General features: G+C 41.8%; 1 protein-coding gene across 10 annotated transcripts in view; it reads left to right on the top strand.

Annotated features, from left to right (window-relative positions):
- Positions 1-18,956, top strand: part of PTPRM (protein tyrosine phosphatase receptor type M) — a 743,228-nt gene that overhangs the window by 254,378 nt on the left and 469,894 nt on the right. For all 10 annotated transcript variants that reach the window (XM_074987422.1, XM_074987431.1, XM_074987423.1 and 7 more), the window contains 2 exons: positions 13-91; positions 14,806-14,921. In XM_074987422.1, coding sequence (XP_074843523.1) covers positions 13-91; positions 14,806-14,921 — 195 coding nt within the window. The remainder of the gene's footprint in view (positions 1-12; positions 92-14,805; positions 14,922-18,956) is intronic.

Below are 18,956 nucleotides of genomic sequence, written 5' to 3' on the forward strand. Positions count from 1 at the left end.
CTTTACTCGCAGGTTATTTTTGAAGTGGTCACTTCAGGTCATCAAGGATATCTGGCTATTGATGAGGTGAAGGTTTTAGGACATCCGTGCGGTAAGTGCCCTTCTTTCTAAAATGTGTTTGAGAAAATATTCCAATCTATGCCTAAAGCAAGGGAAGCAGGAAATGTCAGTAACATCTGCAGTGTTATCAAAATGTGGGGATGTGGGGCAGGGAGTGTCCAGGGGAGTGGGGTGATCAAGAGTCAGGGGGAACCTCAGGAGGGGGTGAGTGGGGTTGAATAAGGGTGGAGAAATCCCAAACATCAGTTAGTGGGGGATCCCAGGGGTTGCTTGGGGACAGAGGTCCTTGAGGATGTGGGGCCAGGCCATTCCTGGCTGTGCGGGGGGGCACAGCCTCCCACCGCCTTCCCTCTCAACCCTTCCATGCAATTTCTGCACCCAATGTGGCCACTCTCCCTCTGTCCAATCCTCCCTGACTGCCCTTTGTCATGGCACCCACGCCCCCCAGGAGCTGGGGGAACTGTGGTTCTATGTGAAGGAGAGGGACAGAAGGGGAGAGGCCACGGTTATCCTTCCTGAGTGGCTGGTGATTGGGCTGCCTCTGCATTCTTCCCAGAAGTAGTTTCTCCCCTGCCATGGCCTAGCCAATGGGATCTGCATCTGCAGGTGTCTGTGTGGGGGGTGGGGCGGGTGGCAGAATATCCCCCCCAGCAGTTCCTGAGCTTGGGAGCCCCACTGCAGTGCCATGAACTGGGGGTATCAGCTACAGGGCAGCAGGAACAACCCTGTCTTTGGCGCCCTGGGTGAAATAACACTTTACCCAGTCCTAGGGCCAGCTCGACAGACACATAAGTACTTAAAGAAAGGTAACATTGAACAATACGACAAGTAAAATACCATAATTCCCCACAAACTCCCTAAGTAAAATAAAATTATGTAAAAATGTTCATGATCGTTAAATTCAACTGATATGTTATTAACATTTGATCATTTGACTTGAAAACTTTAATCTCTTATTGTGCACAGCAAGGTTGATGGGTCAAGTGAGGGGACTGCAAGTAATTGGCAAATACTATCCCTGCAATTATTCCTAATGGCTTTTGAACAGGCACTATGTCACTTACAGTGTGGTTTATTGGTGAATATGGGAGTGCCTTGTAAAAATGGTTTTAGTGCTTAGTAGCAGGAAGACATAGAAACATCTTGAATTGTGGGGGTGACTATGCAGATTCAGCAATTCTGTTATTTCTGACTCACTTAGTTCTAATAAACATAGTGGGTTCTCATGCTGTTTGCAAAGTGTTTTTGCTTAAACTGCATTTTGAATTTGTATCTGTGATTCAGCTAGGTGAAAGCTGGTGCAGCATTTTGTCAGGTTAATAATTTTGCCTATATTTTGTTGAGAGTTTTGATCAGTGCATTTATACTGATCAGTCCTTAAAGCACGCAGGTATTTATTATTAATGCAAAGAGCAGAATATACCCCACAGTGTGCAACGTATTAATACAGTCAAAGAAACTCATGTTGAAACCTAAATGCTTTAATGAAACAATTCTTCGGTGAAGTAATTAAGTTAGGCTGTGAAGAATTCATTATAAACATGAGAATAGTTACACTGTATACTAGAATATTAAACAAAATGTTAAAATAGTTAAAATAGTTAGGGTTTACATTTTTTTAAAAGATAGATAATGCTGTGCATGTACTGTATCAAGTTTTGACAGTGTCACTGCCAAAATAAAACTCAGAATGATTATCTTCAAATTTGAAGGAAAAAAAAAAGAGAGAGAGAACGATAAAAGTTAGATATGGAAAGGTAGTAATCAGGTAGCTGTGCAGATCATAATCTGATTACATTCCATATGAGCAAACAGAGGACAGTCCCAATCAATAATTTTGTGTGTTTTATACACACACACATGCACGCACACGCACACTGAGAGAGAGCCAGGATCACAGCTTTAGGCCATCCAATAATACTTCATTCAGTCAATTACACACCCACACCCACACCCACACACACACAAAAGCCTCCCTTGCGGCGGGGAGGGGGCGGTGAGTGAAATTGATTGAAAGAAGTATTATTGGATGACCTAAAGCTGTGATCCTGGTTCAATGATGAAGGGATGGTAGCAATTAGAAATTAAAATGGAATATATCACAAGCTGAAAGAAGAGGAAATTAATTATCATGGCTCAGAAGGCAGACCTCCCACCCTGAGAGGGAGCAGTTCTGACCGATGGAGTGTCTTTTCATCGTGGCACTCCAGTCCCATGTACTTCAACTAGGAAGACCCAATGGTAAGCAATGGTTTACCCATCACCTCACCCACTGTGGTGCACGCATCACTATCTGTATTTGCAAGAGCTTGCTGCTCATTGGTCACCTTTGAAGTCACGATTACCCTGCTCCCATGCTCTGCTGGCATAATCCACCAAGTCAAGGGACCAGCCTTTGTCACCGCAGCCTGAGAAATCTTCCAGCTCCAGCTGTCTCACAGCCTGGTCGCAATCCATTTCACCACCACTTCAACCGCTTTTTCCATCATTGGACTGCCATCACTTCTGACAAGTGGGTCTTAGAACTAGTGGTCGGGGGGGTGGTATTCCATCCCATTTGCCTCTACCCCCACTCATCCCCCAACCCTATGCTTCTTCGGGGACCTTTCTCACAAGAGTCTGCTTGAGAAGGCTGTACAGCACCTCATTCATCTGGGCATTGTTGAGCCAGTCCCAGCAGAGTTTCAGGGCAGGGGGTTCTAATGTATGTACTTCCTAACCCAGAACGGGAATGGCAGTGGTTGGGGGGTGGTTTGAGGCCTATCCTCAATCTCTGGAGGTTCAACAAATATGTCCTCTATATATGTTTCAAGATGGTGACTCCCACGACCGTTATCCTGGCACTGTACAAAGAAGACTGGCTCTTGACCTACGGGATGCCTATTTCCACATCACAATCCGCCCAGCAAACAAGCGCTATCTTAATTTTACGGTGGGGTTCCATCGCTACTAATATCAGGTCATTCTTTTGGGCTGTCAAGCGCACCAAGGATGTTTTACAGAACTCTGGTGATCATGGCTGCACACCTATGACATCACAGGTTTATTATCTTTCCGTATCTGGACAATTTTCTCATAAAAGGGTACTGGTTTCTGGAGGCACTTTGCATGGTAAGGGTCACCATAGACCTCCTGCTCAGCATCAGCTTCCGCATAAACTTTGAGAAGTCCATGCTTGAAACCATGCAATCTCTGGAGTTCATCAGAGCCCACATAAACACTACCACCACCAGGACAACTCTTCCTGTGCAAAGATTCCAGGTTGTGTGCATACTCATTCTGGTGGTGTGACTTTCTCCCATAGTCACGGTGCACATGTGCCAGAAGCTGCTGGATCACATGGCCACCACCATGTACATGTTTAAGCTGGCCAGACTGCACATACAGTGACTCCAGTCCTGGCTGTCCACATGCTATGCCCCATCCAAGGATCCGCTGTCCAAATCAGTAGCTGTCCCTCCATGCATTCTCGCCTCCCGTCAGTGGTGGACATGTCCAGACAACATTCTCACTGGATGCTTGCCATGGTGTTGGCAGCATTCCACCAGGCAGAGGATGGGATCTCCTTCCTTGCCCATCCTATCACCAAATGCTTTCTGATTGGTCCGCAAAACATCTGGTCAGTATGCCTTCTGGACTTTATCTGGGACCTTAAATGTACTCAGCTGCTTCATGGAGGTGCCCTTTTAACCGCTGGTGATTGTATTTCTGGCTCCATCTGTTGATGAAGATCTCATTTTCAGTCAGCATCACATTGGCCAGGAGGGCTGGGGAGCTTGCTGCTCTTATGGCTGAACATCCTTATACGGTGTCTACCAAGGATAGGGTCATTCTTTGCCCTCATCCTAAGTTCCCCCCTAAGGTTCCTTCTCCATTTCATCTCAGTGAACCTGTCAACTTACTGTGTGCTTCTCGAAGCCTGACTCAGTCCCACGCTTGCAGTGTGGCATACCCTGGACGTTTGTCAGGTTTTAGCCTTTTACATCAATTGCTCAGAGCCTTGGCTCAAGTCTCATAGGCTCTTCCTCTCTTTGCAAAGTGATCCAGGGGCCATCCCGTTTCATCTCAACAGTTGTCCAAGTGGATCTACACTTGCATATACATATGTTATGCTCTTCACCGGAAAGGCCTTCTGGGTGCTGTTACCATCCGTTCTGTCAGGGCTGAGTTCTTCCACCACTGTCTTTCTCAAAAATGTACCCTGACAGACATATGCAGGGCAGCAATGTGGTCTTTGAGTAACATGTTTGTATAGCACTATGCTCTTTCATCTTCTATTGCTTCCTTTATTCAAGTGGGTCATTCAGTTCTGTCAACTAAGCGCTCCAAACCCACTTCCAAAGGTCAGCTCTGCCTTTTAATCAGCCAGAATGGAGCACCCACTCGAAGAAGAAGAGGAAATTTCTCACATTGTCCAGTAACCGTGGTTCTTCTAAATGAGTGTTCCCAGGGGTGCTCCACTTCCCTCCCTCTTTACCCTGCTTTGGAGCATCCTGCTCTATTTGATAGGTTGGGGAAGGAATGGGATGGGGTGGGTCTATGCCATGTGTGCGCCAGATAGCATGAGGAGGCAGTACAGTGCATGTGCGGCGTGGGAAACCATGACTATAGAAATATCTCTGAGCAATGGTGTGAGGCCACACGAACACCCAGAGTGGAGCACGTGGGGGAAACACATCATGAAGAACCATTATTACTGCACAAAGTGAATAACTTCCTCTTCGGACATCTTATGGCAGGTCTCTTAAGAGACACTGTTCGGTTTATAACATTAATAATCAGTAGATGCTTGCTTTTTACTAACTCAGTTCAGAACCCATCAGAAATCCTGGGTTCTGTTTCAACTGTAGGAGGGGAGTGAGGTCTAGTGGTTAAAGAAGGGGGAAATACGTATAGGTTACATGTAAAAACATCAGACTGTCCATCCATACAGGGTCAGACTAAAGTTCCACCAAGCCAGTATACTGTCTTCCGACAGCAGCCAGTGCTTGGTGCTTCAGAGTGAATGAACAGACAATCAGTGGTTCATGACCATCACCCATTCCCAGCTTCTGGCAAACAGAGGTGTGGGACATGCAAAATGCGCTGTTGGATCTCTGCTTATGCTGGCTAACTCCATGAGCTTATCTAGTTACAATTTGGCCTTTACAACATCCTCTGGCAAAAATTTAGCTAGATGGATTGTGAAGAAATCCTTGTGTGTGTTCTAAATCTGATGCCTATTCAATTAATTAAGAGACTCCCAGTTCTTATGGTGTTTAAAAGAGTAAATGACACTTCTTTGTTTAATTTTTGACATCATTCACAATTTTATAGACATCTGTCACATATCCTCCTAAACCATCTCTTGTTTTTTATATCTCAACTCATATGGAATGTGTTCAGTACTCCTGATGATTTATGTTGCCCTTCTCTGTTCTTTGTCCAAATCCAATGCATCTATTTTGGGGTGATCAAATTCGCACAAAGGATTTGCTATGTGGGTATATCATGAAGTTTTGTGAGGGCAATGTATTTTATGTCTCATCTGTGCCTTGTGTAATGAGTCTCAATATTCTAGGTTTTTATTTGTTACTGGAAATGGATCAGATATGTTCAGACAGCTATCCATAATGAGCTCAGGATCTCTTTGTTGTTAGGGTCCAGGTTAGTTGATGCTATCGTTTTGTATGTATTTTTCAGATTACATTTTGCAAATGTTACCCACTCACTGTTTACCATTTTTCAAGGCCATTTATGAATGTGTTGAACAGCCCTGGTTCCAGTACAGATCCCTGGGCAACACCACTATTTACTTCTTTCCCTACTTACATTTATTACAAAAGAACAGTCATCCTTGGTCAGACCAATGATCCATATAGCTCAATATTCTGTTTTCTGACAGTGGTCAATACTAGGGGGCCCAGAGGGAATGAACAGAACAGGTAATGGTCAAATGATCTATCCCCCGTCACCCATTTCTAGGTTCTGACAAATAGAAGTTAGGGACAAACATCCCTGCCCATCCTGGCTTATAGGCATTGAGGGAGCTGTCCCCCATGAATTTATGTAGATCGGACATGGGTGATAACAAAAGATTCAAAAAGAAGAATTTTGGCATTCAAAAGGAGTTGTTATAGAAAGATTCTTAGAATAGGATGGATGCAGAAGGTCACCAATGAGGAATTATACAGGAAAATACAGCCGAAAGAGAACCTGCTGCAGAAGGTTATAAAACGGAAGCTACAGCTATTTGGACATATTTGCAGAATGAAGAATGAACGAAAAATCAAGACCGTAGTATTCGGCATAATGGATTATTCAAATAGGAGAGGCAGACCCCACATAGAATGGATAGATGATGTAGTAGATTGGTGTGGAGCTACTCTACAGAAACTAAGCCACTCTGCACTGGATAGGGAAAGATGGAAAGAAATAGTGAGAGAGGCATCAGACACCAATGGGCGCTGAGCCCACAGTATTGATGGTGATGATTTTTGCACCTTGTTACAGCCTTAGCCTTCACAATATCCTATGGCAAGGAGTTCCACAGGTAAACTGTATTATATGAAGAAGTACTTTGTTTTAAACCTGCTAACTTAATTTGGTTTTGTGACCTCTCCCCCCCGCCGCAACAGTTTTTGTGTTATGGGAAGGAATAAATAACACTTCTTTGTTCACTTTTTCCACACAGTCATGATTTTATACACCTCTGTTCTATTGTCCCTTAGTTGTCTCTTTTCCAAGCTGAAAAGTCCCAGTGTTGTTAATCTTACCTCATATGACAGCTTTTCTATGCCCCCTTAATAATTTTTGTTTCCCTTTCCGGAATCTTCTTCCAATGTCAGTTTTTTTGGTTGGTTGGTTGTTTTTTGACATGTGGCCATACCATGGATTTCTGTAAAGGCAGTAAGATATGGTGTGTCTTATTTTCTATCCCTTTCTTACTAATTTCCAACATACTGATTACTTTTGTGACTGCTGCTGTACATTGAGTGGATGTTTTTGGAGAACTAGCCACAATGACTCCAAGATCTTTCTCTTGAGTAGTAACAGCTAATTTAGTTCCTGCCATTTTATAGTTGAGAATTTTTTCCAGTGTGCCTTACTTTGCATTTATCAATGTTGAATTTCATCTGCCATTTTGTTGCCAGACACCGAGTTTTGTGAGATCCTATTGAAACTCGTCAGAGTCTGCTTTGTACTTACCTATCTTGAGCAGTTTTGTGTCATCTGTAAATTTTGCCACCTCACCGTTTTACCCCTTTCTTCAGACCATTTATGAATATGTTGAATAGGATTGGTCCCAGTATGAACCCCTGTGAGACACCACTAGTTACTTCTCTCCATTCTGAAAACTGACCATTTATTTCTACGCTTTATCCACTGGATTCCCCCCCTTGTCCATATGATTAACCCCCTCAAACAATTCTAATAAATTGGTGAGGTATGATTTCCTTTTCCAGAAACCATGTTGACATTTCCCCCAAAAAAACATGTTTATCTGTGTGTCTGACAATTCTGTTCTTTATGGTATTCAACCAACTTGCCCACTTCTGACGTTAGATCACTGGCCTGTGATTGCCAGGATCATCTCTAGAGCCCCTTTTAAAAATTGGCACCACATTAGCTGTCCTCTAGTCATTTCTTACAGAGGCTGAATTTAAAGGACTGGTTACAAACCACAGTTAGTAGTTCTGCAATTTCACATTTAACTCCTTTCAGACCTCTTGGGTGAATGCCATCTGGTCCTAGTGGCTTACTACTGTTAGTTTATCAGTTTGTTCCAAAACCACCTTGAATGATACCTCAGAATTGTCACGAAAAGAATGCCTCTGATTTGGGAATGTCCTCAGTCATGCAAACTGATGAAAAGGATTAATTTAGTTTTTCTGCAGTGACCTTATCACATCCTTATTTTTTTCTTTAGCGTTTTGATCGTCCAGTGGCCCCATGGTTCTTTAGCAGGTTTCCTGCTTCTGATGCACTTAAAAAAATTATGATTATTTTCTGTATTTTTAGCTAGTGCTTCTTCAAATTCTTTTTTGGCCTTCCTAATTGTATTTTTACACTTCATTTGCCAGAGTTTGTGTGTCTTTTTTTTTTCCTCTGTAGGAGTTAACTTCTACTTTTTAGATTATGCCTTTTTATCTCTCGCTGCTTCTTTTACTATTTTTAAGCCAGTGTAGAATTTTTTTTCCTATTACTGTTTCTCTTACTCTTTTCTTCTACATTTGGGGGTATACATATAAGTTTTGAAAAGTCTTTGAAAAGTTTCCATGCAAATTTCAGGGATTTTTACTTCTGGCACAATAGCTGCTTTATTTTGCCATATTTTACTATTTATTTAGCTATCCTCTTAATTTTTGTATAGTTCCTCGTTCTGAAATGAAATGTCACAGTATTGGACAGCTGTGGTGTTTTTCCTACAACAGGGATGTTAAATTCAATTACATTTTTGTCACTCTTTCCAAGTAGTCAAGCTATATTTACCTCTTTGACCAGATTCTGCACTCTACTTAGGATCAAGTATTGGCTCTTTTCTTGTGGAGATCCAGCTGCTTCAAGAATCAGTCATTTAAGGTTTCAAGAAACTTCATCTGTGCATCCTATTGTGACATTAACATGGGGACAGTTGAAATCCCCATTATTACTGAGTTTTTAATCCACAAACTTTCTAATCTCCACATAGTCATTATTACCATCCTTGTCAGGTGGTTGATAATATATTCCTGCTGTTATACTCTTATACCTAGAGCATGAAATTCATAGAGATCCTATTCACAGAGATCCTATAGTATAGTTAGGTTTAATTAAAGTTTGTACTTCATTTAATTCTATGCTTTCTTTCACAGTAGCGCTACTCCGCCATCAGCATGACCTGTTCTGTCCTTCCTACATATTTTGTACACTGGTATAGCTGTGTCCCATTGATTACCTTCATTCCACCAATTTTCTGTGATGCTTATTGTATCATTATCCTACTTTAATACAAGGCACTCTGTTTCACCCATCTTATGTATGTAGACTTTAGGCATATGTATATAAGGACTTTAAAGACTTGTCACTTTTTAGCTGCCTGCCATTCCATGATATAATTGAATGGTACTCTTTCATTTCACTGTTTCTTATCAGAGCTTACCTGTATTTTATCATTTTCCATCCTCTCCCCTTTACCAGGTCATAGAAATCTATTTTAATAGGTTCTCCCCTAAGGGATGTTAGTCTGATTCATGTGCTTCTCTGTACCAGTCAGCTTTCCCCTGGCCCTTAGTTTTAAAACTGCTCTTACCCCTTTTTAATTTTAAGTGGAACCAGACTTCTGGCATTTTGGTTTAGGTGGACTCCATGCTTCCTGTGTAGACTCCCCTTTCACACACAGATTTCCCAGATGCATATAAATCTAACCCCATCCTTCCAATATCATCTCCTCATCTACACTTTGAGACCTGTAGCTCTGCCTGTCTACCTGGCCTTATATGTGGCACTGGAAGCATTTCAGAGCATGCTGCCGTGGAGGTCCTGGATTTCAAACTCTTACGTAGCAACCTAAATCTCTGTCCTATGTTTCCTATGTTTAATACATGTACCCTAACCACTGGCTCCGCTCCAGGGGCACACATACATTTTTCTAGGTGTTTTGAGAGATCTGCAACCTTCACACCAGGTAGGCAAGTTGATCTGTGGTTCTCTTGGTCATCACAAACCGAGCTGTCTGTTATTAATACTCAGATTCCTCATTACTAAAACCCGTGTCTTCCTAATATCTGGAGTTCCCTCCCATGGAGTGGTATCCTCAGGGAGAGGATACCACAACATTGTGTGGAAGGAGGGTCCCAGCTATGGGATCATTTCCCTCACTTCCAGTTGGATAGTCTCCTTTCCTGAGTCTTTCGTCCTCCTTAGCACCGCAGAGGCTGTCTGATTTTTTGACTGCATGGATGACTTATTTTTATTTCAGAAGGTGGAAAAAGCTACTGGGGGCGAGCAGTTCTAGATTTGATTTTAACAAATAGGGAGGAACTCACTGAGAATTTGGAAGTGGAAGGTAGCTGGGAGAAAGTGACCATGACTTCATAGAGTTCATGATTCCAAGCAGTAGTGAAAGGGAGAACAGCAAAATAGAGACAGTGGATTTCAGGAAAGCAAATTTTGGTAAACTGAGAGAACTGGTAAGTAAGGTCCCATGGGAAGCAAGATTGAGAAAAAACAACTGAGGAGAGTTGGCAGTTTTTTCAAAGGAACACTATTAAGGGCCCAAAAGCGAACTATACTGCTGCATAGGAAAGCTAGAAAGTATGGTAAAAGACCACCTTGGCTTAGCCAGGAGATCTTGCATGATCTCAAAATCAAAAAGGAGTTGTATAAAAAGTGTAAAGTAGGAGAAATTACAAAAGATGTATATACACAAACAACGTGTGTGCAGGGGCAATATTAGAAAGGACAATGCACCAGAACAAGCTCAAATTAGCTAGAGACATAAAGGGTATCAAGAAGTCACTTTGTAAATATATTACGAGCAAGAGGAAGACCAAGGACAGCTTAGGCTCCATATACAGTGAGGAGGGAGAAACAATGGCATGAAACTTGGAAATGACAGAGGTGCTTAATGATTTCTTTGTTTCGGTCTTTACCAAGAAGGCTGATGCAGAAATGCCTAACATGATGCATGCTAGTGGGAAGGGGGTGGGTTTAGAGGATAAAATACATGAAGAACAAGATAAAAATTGCTTAGAAAAATTACATGTCTTCAAGTCACTAGGGTCTGATGATATGCATCCTAGAATACTTAAGAACCTGATAGAGGAGGTTTCTGAGCCTTTAGCTATCATCTTTGAAAAGTCCTGGAAGTTGGAAGAGATTGCAGAAGACTGGAAAAGGGCAAACATAGTGCCCATCTGTAAAAAGGGAAAAAAGAACAACCCAGGAAACTACAGACCCAGTCAGTTTAAGTTCTGTGCCAGGGAAGATAATGGAGCAAATAATTAAGGAATTCACCTGCAAACATCTGGATGAAAGAAAGGTGATAGGCAACGGCCAGCATGGATTTGTAAAGAACGAATCTTGCCAAACCAGTCTGATAGCTTTTTTTTTTTTTCCCTCTGGGACAGGATAACAAGCCTTGTGGATAAGGGGGAGGTGGTGGATGTGGTATACCGAGACATTAATAAGGCATTTGACACAGTCTCGCATGATCTTTGTATCAATAAACTAAGCAAATACAACTTAGGTAGGGCCACGATAAGGTGGGTACATAACTGGCAGAATAACCGTTCTCAGAGAACAACAAGAAGTCTTGTGGCACCTTATAGACTAACAGATATTTTTGAGCATAAGCTTTCGTGGGCCCCCTAAAGCTTATGCTCCAAAATATCTGTTAGTCTATAAGGTTCCATAAGACTTCTTGTTGTTCTCGAAGCTACAGACTAACATGGCTACCTCTAGGATACATTCTCAAAGAGTAATTATTAATGGTTTGCAGTCACTCTGGAAGGGCATAAGAAGTGAGGTTCCACAGGGATCTGTTTTGGGACCAATTCTATCCAATGTCTCCATCAGCAATTTAGATATTGGCATAGAGGGTATGCATATTAAGTTTGCAGATGATACCAAGTTGGGAGGGGTTGCAACTGCTTTGAAGGATAAGCTCATAATTCAGAATGATCTGGACAAACTGGAGAAATGGTCTGAGGTAAACAGGATGAAGTTTAATGAGGGCACATGCAAAGTACTCCACTTAGGAAGAAACAATCAGCTTCTTATATATAGAATGGGAAGCAACTGTCTAGAAGGAGTGCTGCAGAAAGGGACTTGGAGGTCATAGTGAACAACAAGCTAAATAAGAGTCAACAGTGTGGTGCTGTTGCCAAAAAAGCAAGCACGATTCTGGGATGTATTAACAGCAGTGTTGTGAGCAAGACACAAGAAATCATTCTTTTGCTATACTCAGCGCTCATTAGGCCTCAATTGTAGTTCTGTGTCTAGTTCTGGGCACCACATTTCAAGAAAGATGTGGAGAAATTGGAAAAGGTCCAGAGAAGAGCAACAAGAATGATTAAACGTCTAGAGAGCATGAGATACGAGTGAAAGAAAAGAGAAGGTTTAGAGGGGACAAGACAGTGGTTTTCAAGTACCTCAAAGAGGGTTACAAGGAGGAGGAAGAAAAATTGTTCTCCTTGGCCTCTGAGGATAGGACAACAAGCAATGGGCTTAACCTGCAGCGAGGGAGGTTTAGATTAGACTTTAGAAAAAAACGTCCTAAATGTCAGAATGGTTAAACACTGGAATAAGTTACCTAGGGATGTTGTGGAATCTCCATTGCTGGAGATATTTAAGTGCAGGTTAGATAGACACCTGTCGGGGATGATCTAGATGGTATTTGGTCCTGCCAAGAGAGCAAAGAACTGGACTGGATGACCTCTTAAGGTCCCTTCCAGTTCTAGTGTTCTATGATTCTGTTATTGGAGGTGGGACCATTCTACTGTGTCCCGAGAAGCACATATCTCTCTGCCTCCCTTAGCTCCTCCAGTTCAGCCACCCTGGTCTCCAAAGCCCGTATACAATCTCTGAGGGCCAGGAGCTCCTTCCACCAACGGCACACACGTGTCAGCCATCTGTCCGTAGTGCAGGTAATCACTCATGCTACACTAAGTACCATAACTTGCATAGCTCCCACCCGTTAACCTGCATTCTCTTCTTATTCCTAGAGCTTATTCCTTTCTTGTTTAAGTGGTTTTCATTTTAGTTTAAAGAAAGTTGAGTGTATCTAGCCACCCTCAAACTCTACCTCCAAAAGCCATTGTAAAATTCCAGTTAGCCCATGCTTTGCTTCCTGTCTTTTGACTGGAATATCTGACAATACTTTGGGGGTCATCTACTAGTCCTTAGTTTACTTTAATGACAAGCCTTTTGTTATCTGAATTACTCTGCCTCTGTTCATAAACAAACTTCTTGCCAAAAAACTTGTATTGCTCCCAGCTTCTGAATTCACCACAGGCACATTTACACTGTGCTGCAGTTAAGAACACTAACTGGGTCTAGGGTGAGTAGAATCCTGATTTGAAATTGGTTGTGGGTGGGCTACAACTCTCCTAGCCCTTGCCCAATGGTGTCCCAGCACTGGTGCTGAACCTCAAACAGTTACTCCTCTTGAATATGTAGAGATATCTTGTGTCTCCTGTTTATGCCTACGGTGTCACCAAGTTTTGCCTACAAAGTTCTTCTAATTTTCTTTTGTTTTGTTAAATCATCACTTTCATCACCTTCATCATTTGTGTTGTTCGCGTGGTAGGTCTCTTCAGTTTGGTGAAATATTTCTGGTACAGGTTGCACCTCCTTTATGCAGCATGCTCAGGTCCCGAACAAGAGGATTTGGCCGCTGAAAGAAGGTTCAGGGCTTCTGCACCCTGTCAGCTCTGCAGTCCTGGCTATTGCAGCTCCAACCTTCCTCTCCTGGGACTCTGGCCTCAGCCTAGTCTCCCAGGGGCTGCCACTGAGCTCCAGCCACTTTGGCTGACAGCCCTCCAGCAGTCTCCTGCCCACTCCCCCACTGCAGGGCAGGCAGGGTTGCTTGAGCTCCTAGCCCAGTGGCAGCCTCCCGGACCCCATTGCTGCAGGTCAGGTGGGGGCTCAGGCTCCTGGCTCTCACTGCTGTGGGGCAGATGGGGGCTCTGACTCCCAGTCCCAAGCTGCTGTGGAGCAGACACTGGCTGCAGGTCCCAGCCTTGTCAGCCTTCTCCCTCCTCGCCCCCACCCCAGCCGGACTATGGATGTTGCCAGATGAGAGTGTGCCAGATTTTAGAGGTGCAACCTATACTGAAGTAGCTGCAACTGAAAATAGTATTCCAGCCAGCTTCCACTCCCACAATAGTTAATGGAAAGATTGGTTTTAACTTGTTTGGTAGCAGGATTGTGGGGAACTATTGTCTTTCTCAGGAGAACACACTTTCTATTTTCAGATTTTTTTTTGTTTTTTGTCTTCAGTGCAATTGACTTTTTCTAGTAAAAACAAAAATCAATATACTACTTTTCCCCAGTCAGGTGAAATTGAGATAATTCTCTTTCACATAGCTGTCTTAGTGAAAGAGGATTTGCAGACACATTGTTTTTCTGTTGTTGGAAGGCGGGAGGAGGACTCTCTCAGCGTAAACTGGAAGGAAATAAGTATCATACAGCAGCTCCTGTGTTTTGTTTTCCTCCAGTATTCTTCAAAAGAGCAGGTTATTTTTAAAGAATATAGTTCTTCTTGGTGAGAAATGTTATACTGGAACTATAGGATACCAAACAATCATGCTAAAATGCATTAGCTGTACGCATTATATCGAGTTCAAAAGAAAAAGTAGTTTCCTTGACAACATAATTTAACTTCTTTTTACTCTTCTTGTCTACTTACTAGTATAAATAGCTAGTATGTATTTGCTCAAAACATCAATTAGATTTCAATATAATCTTTATTAATATGGAAGTGTTATTACAAGAGGACTGCTAAGCTAAGATAATTTGTATGGCAGGAACAATAAGATAACACCGTTCTCTTTTTTGTATCCCAGATACATGCAAAAAGAAACAAAGCTCACTTAAGAGTCTATAGTATCTTCTACATTAGAATCAAATATTTAAAACACTTGTTAGCAGACTTTTTTTCTTCAAACAATGTAAATTTATCACTGTAACATTTTAAAACCAAAGCTGTTTAATAAACCAGTGGGAGCCAATCCTAGTCACAAGGTGTATTAATAACTCAATCCCTTTTTTCTTTTCTATCAGCCAAAACCCCCCATTTCCTGCGTCTTCAAAGTGTGGAAGTCAATGCTGGACAGTCTGCTATTTTTCAGTGCAATGCCAATGGTAAAACGAGTGCCGGTGACAGGCTGTGGCTACAGGTAACTAACTTTTTTTGTAGCACAATGACATTTTGAAAGTATTATTCGGTCATTCCAAGGAGCAGCACAAGAGGCAAAATAATACCTTAATCTCCTCTCTCATCAGTCCTAATCTTAAAAATAGATTTGAACCTTTCCATGGTATTTGTTCTTTTGCAATGTCTGATATTAAAAGATGTTCCTCACATATCAATTATGAGTGAGTGAGTATAGAATGAAAAAAACTGTAGTAGCTCTCTTAGCACTATATGGTAAGCAAGGTTGAAGGTTCACTTCTTCCATAGTGATAGGTATGCCTTTTGTCAGCAGCTGCTAGGACTGACCTAAGTGGTGAGTTAGCGTGCCTCTATGGTCCAGATGCTCTATAATGCTGCCTATATGCAATATAGGATGCCCTGTGTTAAAACAGAATTGCATTTCATAGAATATACTGTTCTGGTTATTTCGTCTATCTGTATATCATGGGCCATAGACCCTCACGTTCAGTAAACTCTGCATCAGAGTTTGATTTATAACATATCTTTTAGAAGGTTATTGAATCTCGATTTAAAGATTTGGAGTTTCTCCCAATTGCCCATGCAATCCAACCAGCCTTCTCTTTCTGTATGTGCAAACCTGTGTCAAACAGAAGTGTTCTACACTTGTGATCTTTCTGTCCCACAGGGTATTCTGAAGCTTGCTGTGCACAGGACACTATCTCCAAAATTTTCCCTTCGCTGTTTCACACATCAATCTGGATGTGAACCTTGAAATAGGGAAACACCAAAAATCTAAGTTACCTGCATTCATAATGACAATAGTGACCACTTCTGACACCCTGAGTGCTAGAGGGGAAAAATGTAGTGTCTGAGATAATCAGATAAAATTGGAAGATGTGGAAAGGGGAAGTTAAAATTATAGTGGCTCAATGGGAGAGACCATTGGTTTTGGGGGGATTCTGTCACCAAACAATACAGGCCTTCTATGTTAGGAATCTTTAATTTATTAATTTATAAAGTGTTTGAGGATTTCAGAAAAATTTAAATTGTGAATCATGATAAACGAAATGTAAACAATGCCTGTATGTAAATGGTTAGCTATCAACCGTAGCCACAAAGAGTCTGATCTGATACACAGAGAAACCAGTGGAGGGGACAGCCTTTTCATTAACTTTTGTGTGGGTGGTGATTCAAACACTGAAGGTACAAAGTTTACATTAGAGGTGGGATCCCTTGCTACTGACTTTGTGGCAGGAAACCCTTGATTGTGTGTGTGTGTGTGTGTGTGTGTGTGTGTGTGTGTGTGTGTGTAGTTAATTGGTTTCGTATTTCTGTCAGCGTGGAGAATCTGATACAATGTTCATACTGCAAGGACTTGAGCTCCAGCCCCAAGAGCTATGTGATTACATCAGGATCTCAGATTTTATTTTAAAAAAAGACATCTAACTCTTCTTCTTGCAGGGAGATGTTTGAAAAGATTACCTGATAACTGATGGAAGGATGTTTGCTTCAGAATGCAGCAATAACCCTGAGGGTTGTGAGCATCCCCATCTAATGTTATAGGGTGTAAGTCCAAAATTCCACTGCGCTGGGGGGTGACTACCACACCTGGGTGCGCACACAGCGGAGTGACCACCCAGTCCCTACAGTTGAAGCATGCAGGCTTCATTAGTCTTTGTCATTTGAAGGAGGTGTGCTCTGCTCAAGGACTAGAGTGGACGCATGCACCATTAAATTATAAAATGCAGTGAAGGCACTAAAACATTAGCAGAAGGTCTAGTGTACCCTATAGCATGTCCAAACGGAAGTCGGTATGTGTAGCAGGTCTAGTTCCCACAAATATGCAGCCCCCACACCCCCTGACTCCAGCCACTGTTCCTGCCTCATCTGCTTCCAACGACTGGGGCCATTCTTGGGGTTGAAGGAGGGACATGATGATTCTACACCTTAGCTTCTTGGGCTTATGGTAGATACAGAAACATGGTGTGAAGCCACAAGAACATTGTGCTTTGGTGTGCTTAGGCTCCAGTTTGCCTCAGTTCAGCTCTGTGTATTTTGTAATCTGTGCCGCATGCAGCACTGACTGGTGCTTGGACCCTGACTGCTATATGCTCTCTCTAAGGCACCCATTCTGTATGAGCTGTGGTAGTGTTGATGAGCTAGGAGACCTGTTGTCTGTATTTTGTCTCCTTTATGGCTTCCCCTCAGTAAAAGCAGTACACAAAGGGGAAGTTATAGCCAGGTCTGGCAGGGCATAAAAAACCAAAATATTTGGCACCAGGCTGCAGCAGAATGGAAGCTTACAAGGCCCAAAACGGAACTCAGTTGGGTAAAACTGAAAATAACATATTCTCGTCAGAATATAGTCTGACAAAAGAAGAGTTCCTGTAGAGCTTGACAATGGGTTGCTGTTATCATCATTGATACTGGTTGTATATTATCTGGCAGAACAATTCATTTCTTGTTGCTGTCTGCTGTGAAAATAACCTTTATTGCAATGCCTATTTGTCCTTAGGTTTGTCCCATGTTATGCAGCTCACACTTCCGAATGTTCTTTTAAATACAGTAGAGAGACTTTATTACCCTTATTCAGACTGTAATGACAAATTAATTGCTGGCATTTTTGGTAAGGCCTTGACCTGGTAGAAATTCTTGCACATGTTGAGCTTTATTCTGCGTGTCTTATTCGAATCAGTGAAGCTGGTCAATGGAATTTTGACATTGACTTCAGATGCGCCAGTGTTTCACCTCAAACCTCTATATAAAGTTGTACTTGTGCAGGCTGTGCAACATTGGAGGTCAGGTTATTTTTTTTTTTTTATTTTACTCAGTCATAATCATCCTTTCCATTCAATAAAAGAACATGATCTACATTCTGATCTTAATTGTACTGCCGTAAATCTAGAGTAACTTGACTGAGTTCAATATAGTTTCTGATTTAAGTGAAGCAATGGAGAAGAATGCATCTCCATATTCAGGACAAGAAAACAATGTGGGTCTTCTGCCTCCTACTTCTGAATGTCCACTTTTTCATTTAGTGAGCCCTGTCATTTAGGTGCAGCATAATGAACAAGGTGATTGCTTGCTGTTGACAGATCAGAAATTCTATAAATTCCAAATGTGCTTTTGGGCATGAACTTCACAAAGTTGACAGGAATTTCTAGAAGATTTTATTTTTGTGTTTGCTTGCTAGCTTCCATAGTGCAGAGCTCTCTGCTACTACATATAATAACCATGATTTAAATGCAGTTCTAGTTCTGGGAGGCTGTAACATGTTTTCTATGTCCATAGATTTTTTTTCAAGTCCCATATTCTAAATCAGTTAGCTATGCTTATTGTACAGTTTTCCTACCATCATAAAGTATAGAAAGTCCCAAGTCTGTTATACAACTGCTACTATTTAACTCATTGCAACAAACATTTTTAGATATTTTGAGTTTGAAAGATAGTACGTAGAAGCTGAATCCACTTTTCCTTTGTGGGATGAGAATGGACAAGGTGATTTGCTTAAGAAGCAGTCAACGTTTATCTCAAACTTTTTATGATATTTAATTTAATTCAGGAATATATTTTTTGTGCTTGGTTCTGGCTATCACTGAAAGTAGTGCACTACCACAAAAAAGACTGCTCTTGTAGAATTATTGGCCTAAGTGGACTTGGAAGTAACAAAAATCTCGTGCTATAACCTGCTTTCCAGCAGTCTGAATTTTTTTCCCCCCAGAATCAGTAAGCTAGTGTAAGTGTCACACAAACATCTACAGTGAAATCTGGGTCCCATTGAAGTGGATAAAAGTATTGTCACTGAATTTAATGGGGCTCAGATGTCACCCCATATTTTTCCCTACTTATCCAAAACATTTTAACGTTCAGTTGCTAGGGTTCAGATGTAAGATTCAGAAGAGGAATTTGAGTTACAATTTTCAGCACCTGACTGAGGAATTCCTAACTATAAATTAGGTGCCAAGTTCCATCTATAATATATAGGGAGTGGTAGGCCCCCAAGAATGGAATATACAAAAGCCAGAATGCTGGACAGGGAGCAGCTGTTCTTCCCAAT

Source organism: Carettochelys insculpta, chromosome 2 (assembly GCF_033958435.1).
Source record: "Carettochelys insculpta isolate YL-2023 chromosome 2, ASM3395843v1, whole genome shotgun sequence".
Classification (NCBI taxonomy): domain Eukaryota; kingdom Metazoa; phylum Chordata; order Testudines; family Carettochelyidae; genus Carettochelys; species Carettochelys insculpta.